At 44.5% G+C, this 26,529-nt stretch overlaps 1 protein-coding gene across 4 annotated transcripts in view; it reads left to right on the top strand.

The window, feature by feature from the left end:
* Positions 1-26,529, top strand: part of DMD (dystrophin) — a 6,960,831-nt gene that overhangs the window by 1,520,502 nt on the left and 5,413,800 nt on the right. For all 4 annotated transcript variants that reach the window (XM_069204753.1, XM_069204754.1, XM_069204752.1 and 1 more), the window contains one exon: positions 10,166-10,285. In XM_069204753.1, the coding sequence (XP_069060854.1) occupies positions 10,166-10,285 (120 nt within the window). The remainder of the gene's footprint in view (positions 1-10,165; positions 10,286-26,529) is intronic.

Below are 26,529 nucleotides of genomic sequence, written 5' to 3'. Positions count from 1 at the left end.
TTTTAATGGGAGGTGTACCTCTGGAAAGGGGAGAATCTCCCCTTTCCAGTGGTACCTTTCCCTAGTGGATCCCTGCCTGGGAATCCACCGCTTGCCAACCTGTGGGACAGATGGGGGAAAAAGACCCAGATCTGTCACCCTGGGAGACAGTAAGCCAGTAGGCAGCAGGGACACTTTTTCTGTTAATGTAGGGGTAGGGTCTACCCAGAATGTGCATGGCAATGCTCCCTTGTCACCCGGGGGGGGGGCAAATGGGGTAATTACCCCCAATTTCACCCCGGGGGAATGAAAGCCCACTAGACATCAGGGAAGATTTGTTTTTTAAAGAGGGGTGGAAGCAGCCCACCATGGGAATGGCCATGCCCCCATCCCAAATAAATGAGGACCAAAGTCATTCTGCACCCCTGGGGGTCAGATGAGGCAATAGCCCTCAATTTACCCCCTCCCCCAGGGGACAGAAAGCCCACTAGGTATCAAAGATTTTTTTTACCTAGGTGTAGGGGTGTAGGTTGCCCAGAATGGGCATGGTATTGCCCCCATCTCCCAAAACAATAGGCACAGTCCCTGGTGGGGGAAACAGAAAGCACTCTAGATGGATTTTTTTTTTGTATAAAAGAGAGGTGGGGTTGCCCACCATGAGCATGGCAATGCTCCCACCCCAAATAATGGGGACAAAAGTCTTCCACACCAAATAAATGGGGACCAAAGTCTTTCTGCCCCCCGGAGGGGGCAGAAGATGCAGTAGCCCAAGATCTGTTCCCCAAGAGGGGAGCATAAGTCCCACTATCCACCAGGGATTCTTTTTTGGAAATATCTAGCAGTGGGGGTTTCCCACAATAGGTATTGCATTGCCTCTACCCCCCAAACATTGGCACTGTGTTTCTGCCCCCCATGGGCCAGATTGGGGTAATTACCCCTAATCTGCCCCCCTAGAGTTGCAGACAGACTACTCAATGCCAGGGAATTTAAAAACAAAATAGAGGGGTGGGGCTCCCACCACCATGGGCATAGTTAAGACCCCACCCCAACTGAAGTGGGCATCAGTCGTTCTGCTCCCACTGCGGACTAAAACATCTCATCCCAATGGCAAAAAAGCAGACAATTGACTCTTTTGGTTGCTGATTTTACATATGGGGCATGATTCTTGGCTAACTCCCATTTTCGTGTCACCTGCAATGGCAAATTACTGCACTTTATGGGCATGGGTAGGCCGCCACCTTGGAAAACCTACCAGACCCAGACACTTCTAAAAACTTGCTATCTGTGGAAGTCCAAGGTGGCATGCTTCATGTGCACACAATACCATTTTCATACCATTTTCATCCTCATATTTCTATAAGTAAAACTTCTGGAATCTGTGGGGAGCCACAGGTTTCTTACCACACATCATTCCTACAAGTCTCCCAATGAAAACAGCACCTCACTTGTTTGGGCGGGCCAAGGGAACTTGAAACAAAAGTCCCTAAAATGCTACACTGAGAGATGAACAACAGAGCCATGCCAAGCTGTCACCCATGGAAACCTACTAACCACAGACATTTTTTTAATGTAGACAACTAGAGGATTCCTGGATTTTGTGCCTTGTCTGAATCTCATGATGTTTTCTTACCCACAACGCCCTGCAAACCTCCAACTTTGCCTGAGTTCACGTATTTCCCCTACATGTCTGTGATGAAAACTTCCGTAATCCACAGGAATCCACAAAATTGATACTACCCACCATTGGCAATAAAAGCTCTGCCCCACTTGTGTGGCTGGGCCTAATATTAGCGACAGGAATTGATCCAACTAAGGTCAATAGGAGTCTCCACGCAAGGGCTTCCATAATCAATAGTTTGATCTGTTCCTGTTTCCACACTAAGCCCAGCCCCAGAAGTGGAGCAGCATTTTTATTGACACAGGTGGTGCAATACAGGTGGGGGTGGGGATTTTGTTGATTCCTGCAGATTCTAGAATTTCTAACACAGAAATACAAGGAAAATGTGTCATTTCGAGCAAATATTGAGGTTTGTAGGGAATTAAGGGTAAAAAAAACCTCATGGGATCAACGCAAGTCATGCCATCCTGGATTCCCCTCAGTGGTGAATTGTACAAAATGTACAGGTTAGCTAGGTTTCACTTGATGCCAGCTGAGCAATGGTCCAAAAACTAGAGCTACCCACGTTGAAAAAAGAGTGTCATTATTCAGTGGAAAAATGTGCTGTGTCCACGTTGTGTTTTGGGACATTTTCTGTTGCAGGCACTAGCTCTACCTACACAAGTGAGGTACCATTTTTATGGGGAGACTTGGGAAATGACAGGTGGAAGGAGGTTTGGAGCTCCCCACAGATATCTGAACTTTCCATCACAGAAATGTGAGGAAATGTGTTTTTTCAGTCAAAGTTTGAGGTGTGCAAAAGGATTATAGGTAATAAATGTGGCTAGAGCCATGCAAGTCAGCCTACCTTGGATTCCCCAAGGTGTCTAGTTTTTAAAATGTACAGGGTGACTAAGATTCCCTAGGTGCCAGCTGAGCTAGGGTCTAAAATCTAGAGCTACCCACATTGGAAAAAGAGAGTCCGTTTTCAGAAGAAAAATGTGTTGCGTCCATGTTGCATTTTGGACCCTTTCCTGTTGTGGGCACTGGGTCTAACCACACAAGTGAGGTACTCTTTTTATTAAGAGACTTGTGAAATGCCAGGTGGAAGAGAGTTTGTGGCTCCCCATGGATTCCAGAACTTTCCATCACAGAAATATAAGGAAAATGTGTTTTTTAGTCAAGGTTTGAGGTTTATTAGGGAATTCTGGGTAAAGAACAAGGTGAGAGCCCCACAAGTGAATCCACCCTGGAAATCCCTAGGAGTCTAGTTTTAAAAAATGTACTGGTTGGCTATATTTCCCTAGGTGCCAGCTGAGCTAGGGTCCAAAATCTAGAGCTAGCCATATTGGAAAAAGAAGGTCAGTTTTCGGTAGAAAAATGAGCTGAACCCATTTTGCGTTTTTGGCCATTTTCAGTCACTGCACTATGCCTACCCACACTTGTGAGTTACCATTTTTATTAGGAGACTTGGGGGAATGACAGGTGGAAAGTGTGTGGCTTCCTGCAGATTCCAGAACTTTCCACCACAGAAATATGAGGCAAATGTGTTTATGCGAAAACCAGCTTGCAGTGGGCTAAGAATGTCATGTTCAGATATCCAATCCTGGATCTTCCCCAAGAGGCAGTGGCAGAAATGTTTTCAAATAACCTGGTAGACCTATAGTTACAGGGAAAGGGTCCATCGCCCTTTTTATGGATCGGTACAACAATGGCACCCTTCCATAAATCAGGAATTGGTGCCCCCGCCCCTATTGCATTAGATATAATAAGGATATATCTAGACCAGGCATCCATGTCAGTCAAAAACAAGTCTGCCAGAACGCCGTCCTGGCTAGATGCCCTGCAACGCTTATGTGTGCACAATGAGTGCACAACATCAGAAAGAGTGAACCATTATAAAGTTGGAAAGTTGGGCATTTAATCAGTAATAGCAGGAAGAGCCCAGTTCTGCTCACATCACATTAGAACAATCAGCAGAGTATAATTGACTGAAATGGTTAATCCACTCTGATGGAGTATTGTTTGCTTTTACACACAATACACCATTATCAGGGCCTCACGCGGCCAGGGACCAAAATTTTACACAATCCATATCAGATGCAGCTTCATTCATTGCAGCCCACCATTTCTCATCCTACATGTGCTTGGCTTTACAGATAGCAGACATGTAAGACTTCCTGGCTATGTGGATAGAGGCTATATCCTTGGTTTTGATAGCTTTGACCAGTAATTTGTTTGAAGCCTGACAGTCCTTATTATACCAACAATGCTTCCCTTTGCGTTTTTTGCCACCAAAACTACCACCTACCATGAGATGGGCTGCAATGCTTTAAAAAAAAGAACATGAGATGTAATTAGTTGTGTGTTATTAGTTGTAGAGCCCGCCTCTAGTTGAGCCAACCAAGACCTCACAACAGCATTGACAGAACTTAAAATATGTGGCCGCGCTGCTAATTGATGCCACTTCAAATGTCTTTTGTCGTTGGTCATACTGATGTCCATTAGCAAAATAGTGGGAATACTAGAAATAGACAATTGATTACATACAGCAAGCATTTGGACAGACCAAAATCTCAAATCAACTAAGCAGTAAATCTGTTCTGCTTGTATGATTGATTTTGTTATACATATGACAGCCCTTGACATCTGATTTAGTTCTGCCATTAAGTGCTCTGAGCCCAAATTCCATAGTCAAGTCTTTTAGCTGCATGGCTACTTGTGACCACCTATTGATGGGAGGAATGTCAATGGATGGAACAGACCACATCTGATCCTCCTTATATGTGGAGCTGAGATCATCCCAGTCTAAAGGCTCGAAAGTGGCGTTGAAGTCACCTCCTACAATGATTTTTAAATACCAAGGGCATGCCTAAAAAACGCTTCCAACACGAGGAGTGTACTAGAGCACAGGACCCCCAACCCCTCTTGCATAAATATTAACAATGATTACTCCGGACTTCGACCCAAATGATAACTGAATACCTAATATGTCAAGAGAGTCAATGGGTAACTGTAATATACTACAGTTTAATATTGTTCTGACCTATGTAGTTAAACCACCACAGGGTCTACCCCTCTTGCTAGGAAGTGCTGGAATATGAAAATTCAGCAACCCATACCAAAAAAGCGAATCCACTGCCCATGTTTCCTGGAAGAGGCAGATATTATAAACCCTCAATAAATTGATCAAAAGCTGGCAAGGAAGCAGTAGATCTTAAACCTGCCACATTCCAAGAGACAAGACGTACCCCCTCATTATGAGATGCCAGGTGCAACATAGATGTGATGGTGGCACCATTGGCTGGGCAATTAACTAACTGGTTTTGAGATGCCTGGCAAAAGATGTCAGAGGTAGAGGAACTAATAGACTCAGGGACAGGAGTGGAGAGAACACTAATGCCAGAACCAGCTATATCATGCAAAGCAGAACTCAATGGTGAATAAGCTAAAAAGATCTCAGATGATGCACTGAGTCAGTCATTATCATTTAAACCTCATGAACTACCCCCTGGGCAAGGGAGAGGTCAAGAATTATGGTGCGTATGGAGCCTAGGGTATTTGAACTGGATCTGTGAATTCCTTGGTGGACATGTTCTAGCATCTAAAGCCACCAGATTATCTACCATACCCTTATCCCTGAATGTCAACTTGATCATGTCACATAGCGTAGCAGGATCTGGTCTCCCTACTGCCCTAATTATGTCCTCATGGATCACAGAATGACAACCTCTTATGTAATGTATCCAATGAATCACCTTGTTTTTAATGGCCTCTACACCCTCCCTAGATGCAGCAGGATGTAGCTTAGTTACATTGACTAGCAGGAACGTTTTGGTAGATTTATGCCTGTCAGTAACAAAGCCTCACGTGCAATTGGAGGTACCATTACCCACAGGCCTGAAAGGTTGACAAAAGACTCTTGGCTCCTTGACCATATCCATGCCACTACAATTGGGAACCTGGCGAAGATTGCAGACTAGAACTAGCAGAGCCAGTCAAGGGGGTAAGACACTTGTTATTGACTGGCAAAGGGAAGTTGGGAAACATAGATAATGGACCAGGAGTACTAGATGCAAGACCATGGCTCCAGCCAATGTAGTCAACCCATCTGATGCAGTCATCTGCCTAACCATAGAGATTAAGGATTAAGGATTAAGTTGAGAAGTGTGGCTCAATGGTTAGAGCAGTAGACCCTGATGCAGAAATCTAGCCCAGGACCAGGGTTCAATTCCCGCCTCAGCGGGTCTTGGGCTCAATTTCCTCAGACCTGATAATTCTCACATCAGTGCCCAATCTAATTCCTGGGTCCCACTCAGTAACTCTGGGCAATAGCTTGCTTAATCTCCACAACGGCCCCAACAGCGCTGGGATGCTTGGCTTCACCTTGGAGGTTGCCCAGGAGTGGGCACCTCACAGGGAAAAGCCAGGAGCGGTTCCACAGCGGTATGCGTACAGCGCCTTGAGACCCTAACGGGTGAGTAGTGCGCTATACAAGTAAAGTTTTTTTTTTAAGGTAGATACCATAGAGTTCAGCCACCTCAGCCTTTAAATCTTGTATATGAGAGAGATGTTGGGACTCAACCACATTGGGGCGACAATTGTAGCTAAAGTCTCACCTGCCATAGTATTGGTGAAAGGATCATCGTGTGAGTCTAGTATGTCTCTTAAGGGACTAAAACAGTTACTGTAGAGCAGAACATTACTATTGTCAAATGACGACTTGTTTGCCCGCATTGGTGTAGTGTGAGTGACATGCCCCGCCTCCCACATTCCCTTCGTGTGCAGACCCCTGAAATTCTCATGATTTAAACATGTCTAAATTTTTCTGCATTTAACCTCCAAATTTACGGGGGGAACACACCCCTGGGTGGTTCCAGGGGTATTATCTGGGAGTGAGGTCAATATTTTCTCGCATTCAACTAGAAGATTGTCAGTCCTTGTCAGCACATAGTTGTCTGCTGCATGCTTCCAATTTTTATGTTTTTTGTTCTGAACTACCTCAGCCCCACCCTCTGCCACCTTTCTTTTACCCATATGCAATATCACTTGTAATGAATAGTAAATAAATAGGCCCGACCGGGCCTGCTAGATCAGTAATCCCCCCTACCAAAATATAACAGCTACAGTAGCCGCCTATGAGGCCAGTTTGATTTAAGCAAAACAGAAATAAGCAAAAATGGTAGAGATGTGGCCCTGGCCAAGCCTCCTTCAGGCCCCGATGGGTGTGGACGGGCCCGCCCTTGGTAGTGCTATATAGCGCTTGTCCTCAGCACAAGTGTGAGCAACTGAGCAGGTAAGATGGCCGCTTCCAGGGGCCAAGAGCAGTCTGGGATGTGTAGTCCCCCAGGCAAATTAAGGGCATCCCGTGCAGCGGTGATCTTGGCAGCGTTATATAGTGCTCGTCATTGGCACAAGTGTGAGCAGCTGAGCAGGTAAGATGGCCACCTCCAAGGCCCAAGAGCATCTGGGATGTGTAGTCTCCCAGGCAAAGTTCAGCATGTCCCGCACAGCGGTGATCTTGGTAGCGCTATGTAGCGGACGTCATCGGCACAAGTGTGAGCACCTGAGCAGGTAAGATGGCCGCCTCCAGGGGCCAAGAGCAGTCTGGGATGTGTACTCGCCCAGGCAAAGTTCAGCGTGTCCCTTGCAGCGGTGATCTAGGTAGCAGTATATATCGCTGGTCATCGGCACAAGTGCGAGCAGCTGAGCAGGTAAGATGGACGCCTCCAGGGGCCAAGAGCAGTCTGGGATGTGTAGTTCCCCAGGCAAAGTTCAGCGCGTCCCCAAAAAAAATACTGAAAACAGGCCTCCTCTTAGCAAAATTACAAAACTGTGACACACAATTTGTTTTGTTTTTTATTCAGCTCGACATGTTTCTGAAAGCTGAGAAGATAGTGGCTTTAGTACAGCAAACTGCCATGGATGCCATTTTTAGGAAAAAAATAACAGACACTTATGTCTGGGGCACCTTTTCCCTATTTTTCTCCAAAAACTCAAAATGTTGCTATCTTTGCCTATTATCTGAGTTCTCTCCAGGAAAATCCTCAAACCCCGGCCACTTTTTGCATTCCCAGGATGTTGGGCAAAAAGAAAACACATTTGGCATGGACAGCTTATGCAGACAAAAAGGTTATGGAGGCCTAAGCTCAAACTATCCCAAATAGCCAAAAAAGGCTTAGCACTTGGAAGGAAAAAACCTAGTAGCAAGGGATTAATCAGTGGTGCTGAAACGCATGACAAGCTCCTTACCTAATTGACTTTTTCTAAATTATCATTTTGAATGCCTTATGTGTAAAGGAGCAGAAAAACAGCAATGAATTACACATCCTTCCTTGTGATATATTAGGCTTGGCCTAGCTCCCCTTGGACTTTTGTGAAACAGTGCGGCTGAAATTTTATTGTGAGAAGGTGAGCCTATTTGTACTTAAAAGTGTGGAACTGGAACTTTATGTCATGTGCCCTTATTTTTCCTAAATGTTTTTCCACTTGTTGGTTGGTGGTGGGGCACTGACACACTATGGGCCATATTTATACTTTTTGACGCAAAACTGCGCTAACGCAGTTTTGCGCCAAAAAAATTAGCGCCGGCTAACGCCATTCTGAAGCGCCATGCGGGCGCCGTATTTATTCAATGACGTTAGCCGGCGTTAGCCGCCGGCGCTGTCTGGTGTGCGTTAGAAAAAACGACGTACACCAGGCAGCGCCGGCGTAGGGGGAAAATGGCGTATGGGCGTCCACAAATGGTGCAAGTCAGGCTGAGGCAAAAAAATCGCCACAACCCGATTTGCGCCATTTTTTTACGACGCCCATCCCCCATTGAAATGACTCCTGTCTTAGCAAAGACATGAGACATGCCCCCTTGCCCAATGGCCATGCCCAGGGGACTTCTGTCCCCTGGGCATGGTCATTGGGCATAGTGGCATGTAGGGGGGCACAAATCAGGCCCCCCTATGCCATAAAAAAAAATACTTACCTGGACTTACCTTAATGTCCCTGGGGTGGGTCCCTCCATCCTTGGGTGTCCTCCTGGGGTGGGCAAGGGTGGCAGGGGGTGTCCCTGGGGGCAGGGGAGGGCACCTCTGGGCTCATTCTGAGCCCACAGGTCCCTTAACACCTGCCCTGACCCAGGCGCTAAAATCCGGCGCTAATGCAGGTTTTTTAGACCCGCCCACTCCCGGGCGTCATTTTTGCCCGGGAGTATAAATCCGACGCATATGCATCGGAGTCATTTTTTAAGACGGGAACGCCTACCTTGCATATCATTAACGCAAGGAAGGTGTTCACGCAAAAAAATGACGCTAACTCCATGAACTTTGGCGCTAGACGCGTCTAACGCCAAAGTATAAATATGGAGTTAGTTTTGCGTCGCATTTGCGTCGAAAAAAACGACGCAAATTCGGTGCAAACGGAGTATAAATATGCCCCTATGTTCACAATTTTTTTTTTTTCAAAGTGAAACTACATGTGTTGTTCCTGTATATTCCGATCACTCTACAATGCTGATTAATCAGTATACTGCGATTAGTAACAACTAACATTGTTTTTTGTACATCAAATGATTTGATATTTCGTTGCTCCTTAAATAGAATTCAAACAAGCTATCCACCTGAGGTTCTGTCTACTGTTTACATTATGTCTTAGACCTGAGATTTTTTTTTTTCAAATTCCATCACGAGGCGCATTTGTCGAAGTTAAAGTGAAGCAATTGAAAACTTAAAAGCTTCAGTGCTGTTTGGCTAACCTAAATCCGAAGGCTGACAGAGGGACACAAGATTTTAAACACCCACATATTTACTGTCGTATGTGTGTCACTGAGTAACATTATTCGCTGCAATAACAGGCTTACAGGGTCATATTAGCCTCAACCAGTGCTTAATTTGTGCCGGTTGTTTCCTGTACGGAGCACCGGCACTTATTTTTGAGGGCTGGTACTTATTTTTCTGCCTCAAGCATTTACTGCTAGCAAAAAACATTTGGGAAAGACAGAAGAAGAAACCAACCAAAAAGCGTCACCAAGGGACAAAGCAGAAAGCTGCAAAAGTGAGCTGAAGGGGCAGGGAGTGGCTTCAAATGGATTAAAGAGGCACGAGATGGCCTCAGTATTACGCTGCCTCAGTATTCTGTGTTCGCAGCAGCCGCGTGGGCACCTTTTGATTCATAAATTAAGCACTGGCCCAAAAAGCAATTTACCTTTAAGGGGCATTGTATTCATTTGCACTTTATTTCCGGGACAACACCTACACCTTAAGCTAACATGTTTGAACTTAGCAGTCAAAACAAATCTCCCAGGCAACCAGTAAAACTAAGGCACGTGTAGGTCTGCATTATGGGGCAGACCTCTTTTTTGGGGAAACAATAAACGTACCTTTAACTGACAAGAGACTTTGATATTTTAGAGCGGTTACTCTATTTAAAAAACAGTTCCTTTGCGCCTAAAACATTTTTCTTTTTTACAGCTTTTCTTCTCTATTGGGGGCATGTCAAAACAAGGAGAACACTTAAATACTTCTAGTAACGGCTGGTTAATTGAAGTTACATTGTGTGCTATATGTGTTTTTTTAAACGTGTTCTGTGGATGGGTTTCAGGTGCTGCAAGACGATTTGGAGCAGGAGCAGGTTCGAGTGAATTCTCTCACTCACATGGTGGTAGTCGTGGACGAAAACAGTGGAGACAAAGCTACCGCTTTGCTGGAAGATCAACTTCAGGTAAGCAGGCGTTGTGGACTTCTGTATTCAACCCATAACAAGTGTCATACATCTTTTAATATTGACGCTGCAGTGCATCGTGCTCGAGAGGGTCCCTGCATTTTTATTTTCTAAAACCGCACCATCAACTGCTCATACAGTTAATTCGAAACATTTCTGAGATAGTGCCGGAGCTGAAGAAAACACGTCTCGGAATTACAGAGCGGTAATAGCCTCACTTGTTTCTAACCTGTGCTGTTTGCAGTGCATACATTAGCCCGTATATTTTCCGAATCAGTCTATGGGTGGAGATATTCTTTGTAGTTCAATAACTGAAAACACATATTTATCCACTCCTGTCTTTATAGCCGTAAAGATGAAAAATAATCATTCTCTTGAGAGCTGATCACATTTGTTACGCGGTGTTTTCGGGTTTCAGAGCAAACAGCATTTCTAAGTTTTCTAAATTCTCTCATGCATTATCAGGGGCAGCATCAAGGTGTGCATTCACGTAGGGCACAGCTGTGTGCCTGTTTTTGCGCAATTATACTTTCTAACGTTTATATGTTAAACTGAATTTCTAGTAGATGTGTGTGCACTGAAGAGCACAGAAACCGTTAACAATTCTATCAAACACAGGTTGCCTGGTTAAACATCTAGATATCCTTTATGTGCTGTCACTGGTGCAAGGACAAGTGGGTTCTTCTGTAGAGGTGGTGTTGGCTTTCAATTGAGATTTTCCTAGCCTTGGTGTCTGAAAGGCTAGACTTTATTAAAGACACGGAGGCGAGTATCATGCAGTCTTTTCTTTAATAGCAGCCAAGAAGAAAACTACATTTCCCAACAAAAAAAGAAACTACAAAGTGACATCACAAAGGAACCATCCAATAGGACGTCGAATACCACTACTAGTATCTTGACTGCGAACAACAAGTCCTCTTTTCTTGATGTGAAAACTAAAGAGAAGTAACCAACAAGATGACATAAAAAACTGAAATTAGTGTCACAATGTCCATAAAGCAATCCTGAAGATGACGAGTGTAGAGAGGAGTCCGGGAAGGATATCCACTGATGACAGATTCCAGTGTCGGTGGAAGTACATCATGTAGAATATGAAGAGCCAACGCTGGAAGAGGGAGTTGGAACTGAAATAAAGGAACAGGGAGGGTTAAACTAGTGGCGGGATAATACTCGCCTCTGTGTCTTTAATAAAATCTAGCCTTTCAGACACCAAGGCTAGGAAAATCTCAATTTTATTACAAGACCGGAGGCTCACATTATGCATGTTTAAAGCATAGCAATAACAGAATCCGAGACATGAGAAATTGGTTTACAGTAAAAGGTTCTAAAGGTACTTTCATTAGACCAGTCTGCAGACTTGAGAATATCCTGTAAAGAGGATCCCGCCCAAAAAGCCCGAGAAGCCATAGCCCCTCTGGCAGAATGGTCTCCAAAAGAATTTATATAAATCCCCGCTAGAGACATCATCCATTTGACCCAACGAGCTAGGGTAGGTGAAGAAACAGGTTTCTGGGGTTTCTGGAAGGAAATAAGTAATTGCGAGGCAGAGGATGATCTCAAATCTGCAGTACGAGTCACATAAGTTTTGAGACAATTTCCAACACACAATTTGGGTTGAGAGGTAAAAAATGGATAATTGACCGATGCTAAATTAGTTTTAGTACGTCTTCTAACTTGAAAAGAAACACCAAGAGGAGAGAAGAAAAAGGAGGTAACATCTAAGGCTTTAACATCCGAAACACGTTTAAGTGAAACGAGACACGAAAGCATAGTCAATTTCGCGGAAAGTTGCTTAAGAGAGAGGAATTCATTATCCGGCCAAACTGTAAAAATTGTTAACACTAGATTGACATCCCACATAATATTATATTTAGAAGGTGGAGTGAAAACACATCTTACTCCCTTTAAAAGTTGACAGATGAGAGGATGTTCACCAATCGGTCTGCCTTTGACTCTATGATGCTCAGCAGAGATGGCAGATCTGTAAGTGTTGATAGTGCTATAGGCCTTACCCTGGGAGGCCAAGGAAGCAACGAAATTCACAACCAATACTACATCAGCTGAAAAGGGATCTGTATTCCTGTCCATACACCAGCTGCACCAAATGGCCCATGCGGATTTGTAAGCCTTGGAGGTACCAGGGGCCCTGGCCTGCTGGATGAGTTTGAGAGCATCTTCCGAAACTCCTGGGGTTCTCCAGGACAACCTGAAATCTTCCAAGCAATGAGGAACAAGGAATTGTTGAGAACCAAATGATGTTGTCGACCTTGGGGATCTAAGAGGAGGTCGGGGAAGTGAGGAAGCCAGATGGGTCGGTCGGTTGTTAATTCCAATAAAGTTGGATACCACGGCTGAGCCTGCCAAAATGGGGTTATTAGAACTAGAGTGGATTGGTGTCTGCGCGTTTGTGCAAGGACTCGAGGAATGAGGAGGAAGGGAGGAAAAGCGTAAAGAAGAGATGACGGCCAAATCTGAAAGAAAGCATCCGTGGCTAGAGCCTGCAGATCCGGCCTCCAACTGAAAAAGGAAGGAAGGTGAGAATTGAGGCGAGAGGCAAAAAGGTCTATGGACATTTCTCCAAAGATGGAAATAAGGTGATTGAATATTGAAGGGTGCAACTGCCAGTCGCTGGAGTCGTGAAGATGTCTGGAATACCAATCTGCAACTGTATTCAGATTGCCCAGCAGGTAAACCGCTCTTACCGAGATTTGTCGAAGAAGACAATATTCCCAAAGATGCTTTGCCAGGGTAGACAGAATCTTGGACCTGGTGCCCCCTAGATGGTTGATATATCTGACGGCAGTTAGGTTGTCCATTCTGAGTAGAATGGTGCAGCTTACCTTGTCCTTTGTAAAGGAGCAGATGGCAAAGGAACCTGCAAGCATCTCTAAACTGTTTATGTGCAAGAAGGACTCCTTCAGAGACCATGCGCCTCCAGCCGAGAACTGGCCACATCGTGCGCCCCAACCGGTCTGACTTGCATCGCACTCTAATACAAGATCTGGGGCGGCAGAGAAGATAGTTATTCCGTTCCAGGCGTCTAGGTGAGTCAACCACCATAGAAGCTCTTCCTTGGACTCGGAATCCAGAACCAATGGATCGGAATAGGCCAGACCCTTGTGAAGATTGCGAATCTTCAGCCGTTGGAGGGCGCGATAGTGTAGCGGACCCGGGAAAATGGCTTGGATAGAGGAGGCGAGGAGTCCTACTAAACGAGCCAGAGTTCTGAGGGAGATGTGAGGAAGGGACAGGGATTGACAAATTTCTTTTTTGATTAAGGAGACCTTGTGCTGGGGAAGTTGAAGAATTGAACGAGTAGTGTCTATGAGAAAACCGAGAAATTCAAATTTTTGAGTTGGAACCACAGCTGACTTCTGGAAATGGATGAGGAAACCCAATTTGAGAAGAAGATCTTGAAAAAACTGTAGGTGAACGAGGAGAAGGCGTTTGTCTTGTGCCATCAAGGGAAAATCGTCCAGATAGAGAATCAGAGGAAACACCGTGGGAGCGGAGAAAAGCCACGACGGGTTTGAGAATCTTGGTGAAACACCAAGGGGCGGAAGAGAGTCCGAAAGGAAGAACTTTGAATTGGTAGAAAGAGTTTTGCCATTGAAATTGAAGTCATTTTCTGTGTGAGGGGTGAATTGGAACCTTGGGGTAAGCATCTTGATGGTCCAGTCTGACCAACCAGTCGTTTTGAAGCAATATATCCCTGAGGTGGAGGATAGTCTCCATCTTGAAGTGTTGGTAAACCACAAAATTGTTGAAATTGTTTAGGTTCAGAACTAGTCGAAACTTCTGATTTTTCTTTTGGACCTGGAAAATGGGACTGAGAAAAGCTGAAGAGTCAAACACAACTGGCTCTATGGCATGTTTGGCGAGGAGAGACTGAATCTCGTGGTGGAGAAGTTGATTTTGTTCTTGGGAAAACACAAGGGGAAGAGGAAAAAGAGACTGAGTAGGGGGTTGATAAAACTCTAAAAGGTAACCTTGAATGGTTTGAATTATCCAGGGATCTGATGTGAGAAGCAGCCATGAATTTAGAAATAGAGCTAGTCTGCCTCCTACTGGAGGAAGGCCAGAATTGGAAACACTTACCGGAGATTTGTTCTCCTTTGTTGACGTAGCCCCTGTGTCGATAGCTTCTTGACCGGCGGGGGTAGAATCGTGGCTTGTATCCTGTGTAGGTATCAAGCTGGGTTTGCTGGTTGTAGGAGTCTCGATTGGCATATTGACCTATGAGGGAACAGCCGGCAAAGCGACTCCTGCCTTTGCCGGCCCTGGCAAAAACCAGAGATGAAAATATCTTTTTAATAGAAAGCTGAGCCTTGTCCAGGGAGGCGAAGGTGGAGACATACTTGCCCAGATCCTTGATAAAGGAGTCTCCAAATAATAGGCTTTTAGCCGAAGGGCCCTCATCCTTAGAGGCCAAAGATGTCAGTTTAGGGTCAATATTGAGCAGGAGACTTTTCCTTCTTTGAATGGACAATTGGGTGTTCGCATTGCCCAGCATACAGATAGCGCATTGCGCCCAGTTAGAGAGAACCACAGGATCAATTGGAGAGTTTTCCATTTTGGCTTCCTTCGCCAAATCAAAAATCCTGGTGAGAGGACCCACAAAATCCAGAAGTTTATCCTGGCAACTTGACCAGGCTCTATCAACACCCTTCTTAGGGTCTTTACCAAATTTAGTAAAGAACATGAGCATATTAGGGTCAATCACCAGGGTAGCAGTGATATTATCAGGTAAAGAGGGACGAGGACATTCGGATTTCATTTTATTCCGGGTAACCTTGTCTAGAGAATGGCGTAAGAAAAAGGAGACATAGTCTGCCACATGGTCAGCAGGATACCATTCTTTTGAGTTTGGATGAACTATCAGGGAAGGATCGAACATGGGTTCACCAGAATGGTCCACCAAAATCTGAGACACCGGGTGAGCGTCACCACCGTCACCAGGAGAAATTCTGCGCCTTTTCTCCGGAGGCCCATAAGAAAATGGATCCGAAGATCCGTCCATATCATCTGTATGACTAGGAGAGTCATCATCATCATCAGTGTCTCTTAAATGGGTAATGTGGAGCGGGGAGAAAGGGGTTCCCGATTTGGATACCTCTCGGGTGGAAAGACCAGAAGAAACTCCTTTTGAGGGCCCTGGAAGAGTGGCCGCACATTTCTTGCCTTTCGTAGAAGGCATATCAGAAGCAGACATAATCTTGGAAAAGGAGGCTTCTAAATTCATTGTTAAGTCAAGCATATAAACAGAAACTGCCTGTTGGACAGAATCTTTAATAAAGGACTTTAAAAATTCCTGAAAAAATTGTGAGTCGTCTTCTTCAACCATCATGAAGAAAGTAATTTAGGCCCGTATTTATACTTTTTGACGCTAAACTGCGCTAACGCAGTTTAGCATCAAAAAGTTTAGCGCCGGCGAACGCCATTCTGAAGCGCCATGCGGGCGCCGTATTTATTGAATGGCGTTAGCCGGCGCTAGCAGACCGGCGCTGCCTGGTGTGCGTGGAAAAAAACCACGTACACCAGGCAGCGCCGGCGTTGGGGAAAATGGCGTTAGGGCGTCTTAAAAATGGTGCAAGTCAGGTTGACGCTAAAAAATCGCCTCCACCCGATTTGCGCCATTTTTAACGACGCCCAGACGCCATTTACATGACTCCTGTCTTGGTAAAGACAGGAGTCATGCCCCCTTGCCCAATGGCCATGCCAAGGGACTTATGTCCCCTGGGCATGGTCATTGGGCATTGAGGCATGTAGGGGGGCACAAATCAGGCCCCCCTATGCCAAAAAAAAATATAATAAAAATGTATACTTACCTGAACTTACCTGAATGTCCCTGGGATGGGTCCCTCCATCCTTGGGTGTCCTCCTGGGGTAGGCAAGGGTGGCAGGGGGGGTCCCTGGGGGCATGGGAGGGCAGCTGTGGGCTAATTTTGAGCCCACAGGTCCCTTAACGCCTGCCCTGACCCAGGCGTTAAAAAGAGGCGCAAATGCGGGGTTTTTTGCCCCGCCTACTCCCGGGCGTGATTTTTGCCCGGGAGTATAAATACGACGCATTTGTGTCGCAGTCATTTTTTTGGACGGGAACGCCTACCTTGCATCTCATTAACGCAAGGAAGGCGTTCACGCAAAAAAATGACGCTCTTTCCTCATACTTTGGCGCTAGACGCGTCTAACGCCAAAGTATAAATATGGCGTTAGTTTTGCGCCGAATTTGCGTCGAAAAAAACAACGCTAATTCGGCGCAAACGGAGTATAAATATGCCCCTAAATATATATGCTGTAAAAAAAAAAAAAAACGAAGTTAAGCTGACAAAACTACCAAAATCCTGAAATATAGCTTCAACTGGTAAAAAAGGGGTTAAATAGTGAAGCTGTGAGGGAAAGGTGTGGGCCTAGGGGTGGGCGTGAGGAGAAAGTCGAGGCAGAGGTATTAAAAGCACTGCCGGAGGCGGTATCTGAAATAGGAGCCCCTCCCAAGGGAGCTGAACTAGGAAAAAGGGCTTCGCTTGAAAGCGCGCCCTCAATAACCAAACAAACGCGTCGACAGAGACATGAGCGTGAGGAATGCAGCTGGCTAGGAAACAGGGCTTCGCGAGTGAAAGTGTGCCCTGAATAAACAAAGAAAAACGCGCCTGAAGAAGAAGTCGCGAGCCTAAGGAATGCAGCCTGAGGAATGCAGACGGCTGTCAAAAGGTGAGACAAATGACACGCCGGCTGCGCGCGTGCGAGCGCGCATCTACAACGGTGAAAAACAGCCGTTAGGAGACACGCCGGTAACTAGACTAAAGGAAAAATAAACAGTGTACACAGGCAAAAGCAGAGCAAATGACACAAACATGTAACCATACAGGCATATATAAAGAAAGTAATTAATATCAAAAGCACATGTAAAAACTTTGTAAAGACAAAAGAATGATGGTACTTCTCTTGACTGCGAGCAGCAAGAAAAGAGGACTTGTTGTTCGCAGTCAAGATACTAGTAGTGGTATTCGACGTCCTATTGGATGGTTCCTTTGTGATGTTACTTTGTAGTTTCTTTTTTTGTTGGGAAATATAGTTTTCTTCTTGGCTGCTATCAAAATTAAAGCAAGAAAAGACTGCATAATATGAGCCTCCGGTCTTGTAAAAAAATTGGTCTTTTCATTGTGTGTTTTCGGGTTATTAGGTTGCAGGAGCCTTTCTTGTGTATCTTTGTGAAAATAGATTGTGGATTGGATGACGCTTGAAATCGCTGAATATGCCTTCATAATCTTAAAGATAGCAGCCCAGAATCTTTGATCATCATCACTAAAGGATTACTGATTTTACTCTCCCATTCATTGGTTGAAGAGAATATATAAACAGCATTAGGCCACAGGCCAGAAATCTCAGGCATATAAGATGTGGGTATTTCACTGCTCTTTTTGTTGCAACAGAAACAATATGGTCTCAAAATAAAAACAAGCCATTACTTCCGTGCCTTTTCAACATAAAATGTCCCTTAAAAATACTTTCTTAATTTTCAGACAATGCACTGTATATTAGCAGTAGGTCACAAGTTTGCATCCTGGCAGGTCCAAATCAATCTTTCTCGAGTCACCGAAGTAAATACCATCATATTAGTAAATGTTAGTGCAATAGGAACAACAGAACTGTGACATTAAGATGATGATGATGCTTGTTGTTGATGGTGTTTTTATTATTATTAATATCACCATCATAATCATCAGAAAATTATAAGCCCCTTGGTCTGCTGAAAATACAATCTATGCATGGAAATTCGTCCAGTGGTACCAGTCTGATATTTAGTCTTGATTTCATTTTTAAAATTTTACTCTCTCTGTTGATAAGCACTGAAAGTTACATTTTCTAATTGTTACTAAGTTTATTCTTCTTATTCTTCAATTTATGGTGAGCTGGCTTTTAGATCTTGTTTAAAGTTGAAAACAGTTCCCATGAATCACACAACCCTGAAACCAACATTTATGGAATACAAAGGCTACTTTCGCATGCCTATTGACATCACACCCTGTCATTGATCCTCCATAAAAATATTTATCTGTACTTTTTAACTCTGGCCCTGCTTGGCCAGAAGTTTTGCATCCTTACTTCCCTTCTCCGGCAACCTTTGGAAGCATCGTACAACATGTAGTAGATGCTTTTTATCATGAATGTGCCTAATACATGGTCGCATTCTCTTCTTGAAATCTCTGAAGGCTGCAGGTCTGTGAAACAAATCCATGATATCTGTTGTTTAGGAGATTCTTGATGTGTACTGTTAAAGAGAATGTGCTTGAAACTACCACAATTACATGTAGTGCTAATACTTTCAAATGTTCACAAATAAATGCAGCAGAACAGCCTCTAGGTGTTGCTTCCGTAATGATGCATTGAAGGATAACCTGTCACAGCTGGAGGGCTTGCTCTGCCATTTTCTCAAAGTCTCACTTGATATAATTAAAATGCTTAATTGATGGTGCATACTTCCATCATACATTTTGAATGATTGAGGCAAAACAGGTTCACAACAAGACTCATTTTGCATAAATGGATAACAACACAAATTCCTACCTGTGTGAGTGCACATCTGCATAGTCTTACTTGATCTTTTTAATTACATTGTAAGATTTCCATCAATATTCACGAGTGCAGCTAAATTTAAAAATTGGGAAATGAACATTTCTTACAGTAATTTTATTTGTAGGTTTGACCTCCAAGGCAATAATGTATACCTACTAGTATGCAATGAATCATACTCTTAGAAAATTAACTATAAATACTATATAACATATTTTAATTAATGTATTACAAGCATCAAATTAGAAGTGTTGAGTGGAAGGAGTACATGGAATGATTCTTTTCCATGTAAACAAAGAACCATACTTACAATACAAAGAAAGTAACACCGTGGCCGACAGTGCCCTCCTGGGCTCAGCCATATATGGTATCATTAATTTAGACTTACTACAAATGACCATAGTAACATTAGATTGATGTGTTGTCAAAATATTTTTCATTAAAAACTCCAACCCCAGTGCCACTCATTTTAAGGCCCAACAGACATATTTTAATGCTGCTATTTCAATTTTTACTTATGGCAAAATAGTTCAATCCATTGTGTAATTTAGTGGAGCCTTTCTGTGTATTGAAGATGAGAGAAATGTCTTATTAGAACAAAGAATTATCAATCAGTCATAAGCAAATGAATCAATCTCAGATTTGCAAATTTCAATTTGAGCAAGACCCTCAATGGAAAGAGGTTAATATTACCTTTTTTCACATTTAAAACCTTTTAAAAAAGACTTTGCAAATCAATCTCCGCATACAGTTGGTGCTTTGGTTAGCCCCACAGAACGTAGCAATTAGTCATGGGTGTGTTTTTGAATCTATTCCAGCAGATGTTTTATCTTCTCTTGTACCAGCTGATACTTGAAAACGATACATGCCACCTACACGTTCTTTAAAAAATATTTAATGTAACGTTTACCAGCTTTCTGAGAGTGATTAATAGTTTGGTCTCCGTGTCTCAAACTTTTTCCGACCAGCACTCATGTATCTTGATGCCTTCCAAAGGTCTTCTTGAGGTCTTCCAGAGGTCTTGCTGACAGATATGTTTTCTTAACCTGAGTGGATGAAAATTGAACTTGACCACAATGGATAATTAAACTCCTCTAAAGTCTATCTTAATGAGAAGCATAGAAATGTTTTGCATGATACGGTAAATCCTTAAATTTCCACAGCTTTGTTAAAACAATTACTATCAAACCAATTTGAAAGATGTTGAAATTGCACTACTCATCATCGCCGTAAGGAGACATGATTCATCATGAAGGAACAGCTCAATTAATTTGTTTTCCCATAGATCTCTAGCCTCATCCAGCTGGTGGATGGGAAGGAGTAAATTCATCATGAAGGAACAGCTCTCTTAATTTGTTTTCCCATAGATCACTAGCCTCACCCAGCAGGTGAATGGGAAGGAGTATATTGTCACATTTGCTTCCAGAGCCTTAAAGGGCTTGGAAAAACACTACTGAGCTGTAAATAGGCCTTGGTCTCCTACTGTGCTGTTCGTCATTTCAACTTCCTTTTATGATGGATACTTTTCACGATCAGAACCAACCATGTCCTCTTCTTGGAATGTTCCCTGTTTCCAACTTTCATCCCTAAGAATTTACTGCAGACTCTGACAGCTGCTCTGATAATTGGAATGTGATGGTGCATGTCTTGTTCTAACAAAATCTATGAGGAGTATTGTGTCATGGGTTGCATGCGTGGGTAAAGTCCATGACACAATACTAAACTTGGCAGATGTAAAGGTGCAGAATAGAATTGAGAAGGGGGGAGCGACGTAGCTGCCTGAAACTTTAGGAAAGGCAAGACTACAACTCTCAGAATACACTGGACTACCTGCATTCATTGATCCCACAGCGGGCCTGATGGTCGGTGAATCTTCAGATCCTGTCAGCATTTTTACCCGTTATTTGCAGAGGACTAGTGCCACTAGTCCAAGGGAGACTGAGGGTGGTTCTGGCTTCCACAGGTGCCCCTCCGGTTGGGAGTGCTATATTTCAGCCAAGGATGAGGGTCATTCACGCAATTCCCTGTCTGTGGCCTCCCGGATAGAGTATCCCTCTTTTGCTTTGATGTAGTGGGCAAAGTCCGGTTGCCGGTGACACAGGGCTCCTCTTGGACTTTTGTTTGAAGTTGGACAATCAGATCTGAGGTTCTTGTGTCAGGGGTGTCCCTTAAATCGTGGATTTAGGGGAGTTAGGGATATGGAGACTAATGGCCAGTTGGCAGCTAGCTCTTCCAGCTAATCAGCCCCCGAGGTGACCATATCCATTGGGGTGGGTCAACTTTTCTTACACAGAACCCTCTATTCTGCCACTCCTAAGATGGCAGAAAATAACATTTAATGCACATACTGGACTGTTCACCCCAGAGGTGTGGTCAGCCTGCTGGGGGTGTGCACTGTCCTGCATACATAATTTCCTACCTGACCATGAGCAAATGTGCCTGGGTGTTAGTGGAGCTGCTTACTCCACGTGGAAACAGCACAGATGGCAATAGGGGTAGTGAAGCCTTTGAAGATCCCTGCCATGAAGTGTCCATTCACTGGCCCGGCTGGAGGGTGGGGGGTGTGATCTCCTTCCTGCCTCAATCTTTGTTCCTGACTCCTGGGAGTGTGCACACTACCTGGAAGAATGTCAGAATCCTGTCTTGGTGGCAGCAGGCATGGGAAAAAATGTGGTGTGACTGGCCAGAGCACAAAGTTGGGTAAACAGGTGGGCAACTTCCTGGGTGCATGCGATCTGTCCCTCAACATCAAATTGATGTTGGGGGAGAGAACGCATGTTGTTTGACACCAAACATGACATATCTAGGCGGTACCATCATGCAGCTAGCAACACAGGTCTTCTGTGGCTTAAGTCCCATGTTGTCCTATGGACCGACCTGCACCTATAGTGTAGTTTAATTGAAAAGACACTATAGAGACATATAAGTTCTTGCCTATATGTCAGCACCTTAAATGTAACGCACCCTGCCTCCTGAGCTGCAGATGCCTTCCTTAGGGGTGTCTGACTTGTATGCAAGTCAGTGCGTGGGACTGTGCCACTCATGGAGAGGGCACAGTCGAATTCAAGCAGTTTGCACTGCTCTGGCAGGCCTGCCATCAGCAATTTGTGTGGGTCAACTAGGGTGACACAAACTTGTGCTGCAGCTCTGAGGACAACTGCACCACCTATGCCCTGGGTACCCTGGCTTATAAAGGGGTAAAATCCTTGGCAATAAGGGATTTACTAAAGCATCAAACTCATTTTGGCACTAATCACTATTTGTATCCATCTCCGGCATTACTTAACTTAAAGAACTCTGGCTAAGAGCCCCCTTTCGTTCGAAGGGGTGCCCCGTCAGACATTGCAGCGCTGGTCTGACGAGGAGCTTGCCCAATGATGATGCTTGACATCTGAAAGGATGTGTGAGGGCTCTCTTTGCTCCTGATAATAAAGTCCCCCTGTGTCTTCTTTGTAATTTTGTTTATTTGGGAACAGTATCCTTCATGATTTATACAGGCTATGTTGGGAGGCTGGACACTGGACCGTTAATCTCCCTGTCCCCCCTTTTTTGAATATTTACACCATGTTGTCCTACCAGGGGTTAGGGAAAAGAGCTCAACAAACTGTCCTAGGAGTTGCATGCAGTCAGTTTGCTGTTTGGCAGTGAGGAAGTCAGACAAAACTACACCCTCTACTGACCCATCCTAGGATTGTTTGACAAAAGGTCAGGGAGGCGTTCACTTTCCTCCTCCTGGCCCTCATCAGTGACCATGAGAATGGTCATGTCAGCTCTGTCCTGTTAGGGTTTTAGGCGGTTAACATGCATAACCCTGTGAGGGTTCCCTGGGGTACCCAAGTCAACCAAGTAAGTGACTTCCCCCTTCTTCTCCACAACTATATGGGTCCCAATCCACTCACCCTGGAGGGCCCTGGGAGCCACAGGCTCTATCACAAACCCAGTTGGTTGGTGATCCACCAATGCTGATATCTGGTCATACCAGTGCTTAATAAGCTCCTGGCTGGCCTCAAGTTTCTTGTTGCTTTTTTCATATGCTGTGCTATGTGTGAACACAGGCCTAGTATACAGTCCACTATGTCCTGCTTGGGCTTTTTGACAGGCCTCTCCCATCCTTTCCTTACAAGACCCAAAGACCTCTTAGATGACCAAACAAAAGTTCAACAGTACTGAACCCGACCCCCTTTTGTGGTACCTCTCTGTATGCAAACCATAGGTAAGGTGGTACGATATCCCACAGGTTTGTCAGGAAGGCCCATTATCATGCAGTTCAAGGTTTTGTTGAATCTCTCAACTAAACCATTTGTCTGGGGTAATTGGGGGTAGTGAACTTGTAACTCTCCCCACATTCATCCCTGCCTTCAGATAGGCAGAGATAAAAATTTGTCCTTTTTTCTGATACCACCCCTTTAGGAAACCCAACTCTAGTGAAGATCCAAAGGAGGGCCTTTGCTACTGTGGGAGTAGCTGCAGTAGTAAGAGGGATTGCCTCTGGGTATCTAGTGGTATGGTCCAGTACCACTAGGATAAATCTATTCACAGATGCAGCCATAGGGTCCATGTATCCAACAATGTCAATTCCCACACTCTTAAAGGGAGTACCAAGCACAGGTAGTGGAATCAAGAGTGTTTGGGTATGTACCTGTCTTACCACTGACATGGCAGGTCACACAGGAGTGACAAAACCCTTCACTTTTTCAGACATCTGGGGCCAATAAAAATGTTCCAGGTTTTGATTTGTCCCAGATGTCCAGCTAGGGGAGAGTCATTGGCAAAAGTGAGGATGAATTCTCTGTACTTTTGGGGAACCACCACTCTCCTGGATGTCCTTGGTTTGGGATCCTTGGCTTCAGTGTACAGAAGCTCACCCTCCCAGTGGACCATGTGAGTGCCACTGTCATCTCCCTCTTCCTGCCTTGCAGCCTGCTGTCTATAGCCTTCTAGACTAGGAAATATTCTTTGCCCTTGTCATAGGTCCTCTCTAGAGGGTTCCCCTGATTGAGAAACTCTGACAGGCTAGGCTCCTTCATTTGCAGTTCCCTCCTCAGGCACCAGGACATCTCCCTCAGGAGAAGTCTCCCCGGTTCACTGACCTCTGGGAAGCTGCCTTAACATACTTCTTGCCCTTTCTCTTGTTGGGGGTCACTTGGTCTACTGATTCAGGATCCAAGTACCCTTTTCTTCCCTGACATGCTGCCTGTACTCTGGGAGACCCAGCATTTCTGCAAGAGCCTTCTTTTCTACTTCTGCCCGTGGCAAAGTCTCTAGACCACTTCCCAACAGAGACTTTACTGGGATGGCAGGGGACACAACCACCTTTTTTTGCCAGTGACCCCTTCCCATTCTAAGCTTGCCCAGGCCACAGGATGAGCTTGGTCTCATTGTCAGTGCTGGTGACCTAAGGACTAACATCAGGCAACATTTGGTCTGAGGAAACCAGTCTGGCTGGCACCATATTTACACTGGCACCTGTATCCCTCAGAGCCTCTACTTCAGTCCCATTGATTTTTAGTCATTGTCTATACATCTCCAAGCATGCAGGGAAGACAGCGGGTGCTTCAATATTAACCTTACCTAGGTAAACTAAAGTAGCCTCAGTATGTCTTCTGGCCTCTTCAGATTACACTTCCACCCCCAATCCTATGCTAGCCAGTCCTTTGGACTGTCCACTACTGGGGGACTTTTTGGAACATGCTGCATCACCTTTCCTATGTCATTGTAGATGACAGTCAGGACATACCCAAGAAGCCTTTACTGGATCCCAGTTCTTACCCTGGTACCCCTGGCCTTTGGACGAGGGGAAGTCTCGGGCCCACCCTCCTGATAAGTCTTTTGGGGGCCTTTTGGGAACTCCTTTTTGTTACCTTTATCCTTGCTCATCTCTCTCCCTTGATGGAAAGCCTGTGAATCCTTTTCTGGCCACCTCCACTCTGGGTGCTTTTGGACATCCTGGATCTGACCCATTTGTCAGCTATCTTCCACAGCTCTCTAGGAGAAGAAATGTCAGAATCCATCAGATTATGACACCATTTATCTGTGGTACATGTAGTGAGGATGTGCTATTTCAAAATTAAATTATACAGCCCATTATAAGTGTCCACCTTATAGCCTTTGATCTAGCCTTCTAGTGCTTTGATTGAATCGTCCATTAAGTCCACCCAGGTTTGGTTCTGACCTTTCTGGGTGTCCCCAAATATCAGCCTATACTTTTCTGTGGTGAGTCCAAACCCTTCTATGACTGTCTCCTTCATATGTTTGTAGGACTCAGCCACCTCCCCAGGGAGGATCCGAAGTATGATTCTACACTTCACTGGGAATAACTCCCAAAGTAGAGAGCCCCAGTGATGAGATTTTACCTTCCCCATTCTGCAAGCCCTCTCAAAGACTGCAAACTATTTATCAATGTAATCTGCATCATTATACCTAGGGACAATCCTTTTGGGACTTTCTGGGTCAAAGGATTCCTCCTTTTCCATGGTGTTATTATTGCTGGCACCATCTTTGGACTAAGGCCCAAGTTAGCCCTCCTTTCCTCTAGGGCTAGTCTCCTCCCCTCAAGTTTGTGTTCGCTCCTCCATGGAGATTCAATCCAACTCTTCCTCTAGGAGTCCTACCCTCTTACCAGTGGTGGGGTATGATTGAATGTCTTCTGTCACTTCCCACAGTAGAAGGTGGTCTGGGGAAGAGTTGAGAGTTTTGGTCTTCACCTTCTTCCCCTTTCAGTTCATTTTCCTTGACCTCTGCAGGGTGACCCTCTGAGTTAGTGTCCCTCTCTACTTTCTCTCCTTCTCAGAGGCTGAGGGCCTTCTCAAGGTCCTCTGTTCTGGCTGCAGCTCTGTGGCCAATGCCTCTGGCTTTGCACAGAGCTCTTAGAATACACACTGATCCTGATGGCTGTCAGGATGGACAAGTGAAGACTCTTGTCAGCATACATTGTGCCTTTTAACCTAGAGAAAATCTTTTCCTAACGCACTAAGCCTTTTTAAAATGTTTTAAAAAATTGCAAACTTTTTTTTTACGCTAAAGTCAATTCAGTGTATTTTTCATGCAACATTCACTTATGAATTAGTGGTACTGCGAAATACAAGTTCAGGATCCCACCTCTGTAACAAAATCATAGAAAAGTAGAGTATTATGTGGTGTGGAGAATCCTCACCATGTGATACTTTCAGAATCCCCAAAGATGGGCCATGGATTCACGCTAGTAAATCCTTAGCTCAGTCATGGTAGTGTGGTAAAGAACAGTCAGGCTGTACTTAGATGAACACAACTCAAAAGTAAACCGATACAAGTTTATTAAAATAGAGCTTATTTTTATCTTAGTTTAGACACCAAAATGAACAGAAATTCGTAAGTACAACTAGAGTTATGGATTTTAGTAGCAAAATTAGAGCAGAGCAAAAATGGCATTTTAACTTTGTATTGATGTAAATCGAGAAATATGACTTGTACCGAAACAGTACTTGGAGAACAATTTGCTTAGAATCCTTGCAGTGTTAAGGTTGTGTAGTCCTTAGGACCAGTTCATAACTCCGTTCAGTTTTACCTGGCCCTTTTGCTTCTGGTTGCAGAGTTGTCTTTGCTGTCTGTGGTGCTGAATGGGACTCATGTTGGTGCTGACTTTACCGCTTAAACAACGGTGTTGGCAAAGGGTTGCAAAAACTAAGCTGGAGCTG

The sequence above is a fragment of the Pleurodeles waltl genome, chromosome 8 (assembly GCF_031143425.1).
Source record: "Pleurodeles waltl isolate 20211129_DDA chromosome 8, aPleWal1.hap1.20221129, whole genome shotgun sequence".
In the NCBI taxonomy this organism is placed as follows: domain Eukaryota; kingdom Metazoa; phylum Chordata; class Amphibia; order Caudata; family Salamandridae; genus Pleurodeles; species Pleurodeles waltl.
Note: the sequence above shows the minus strand (reverse complement) of the source record. Positions and strands in the feature narration are given on the sequence as shown.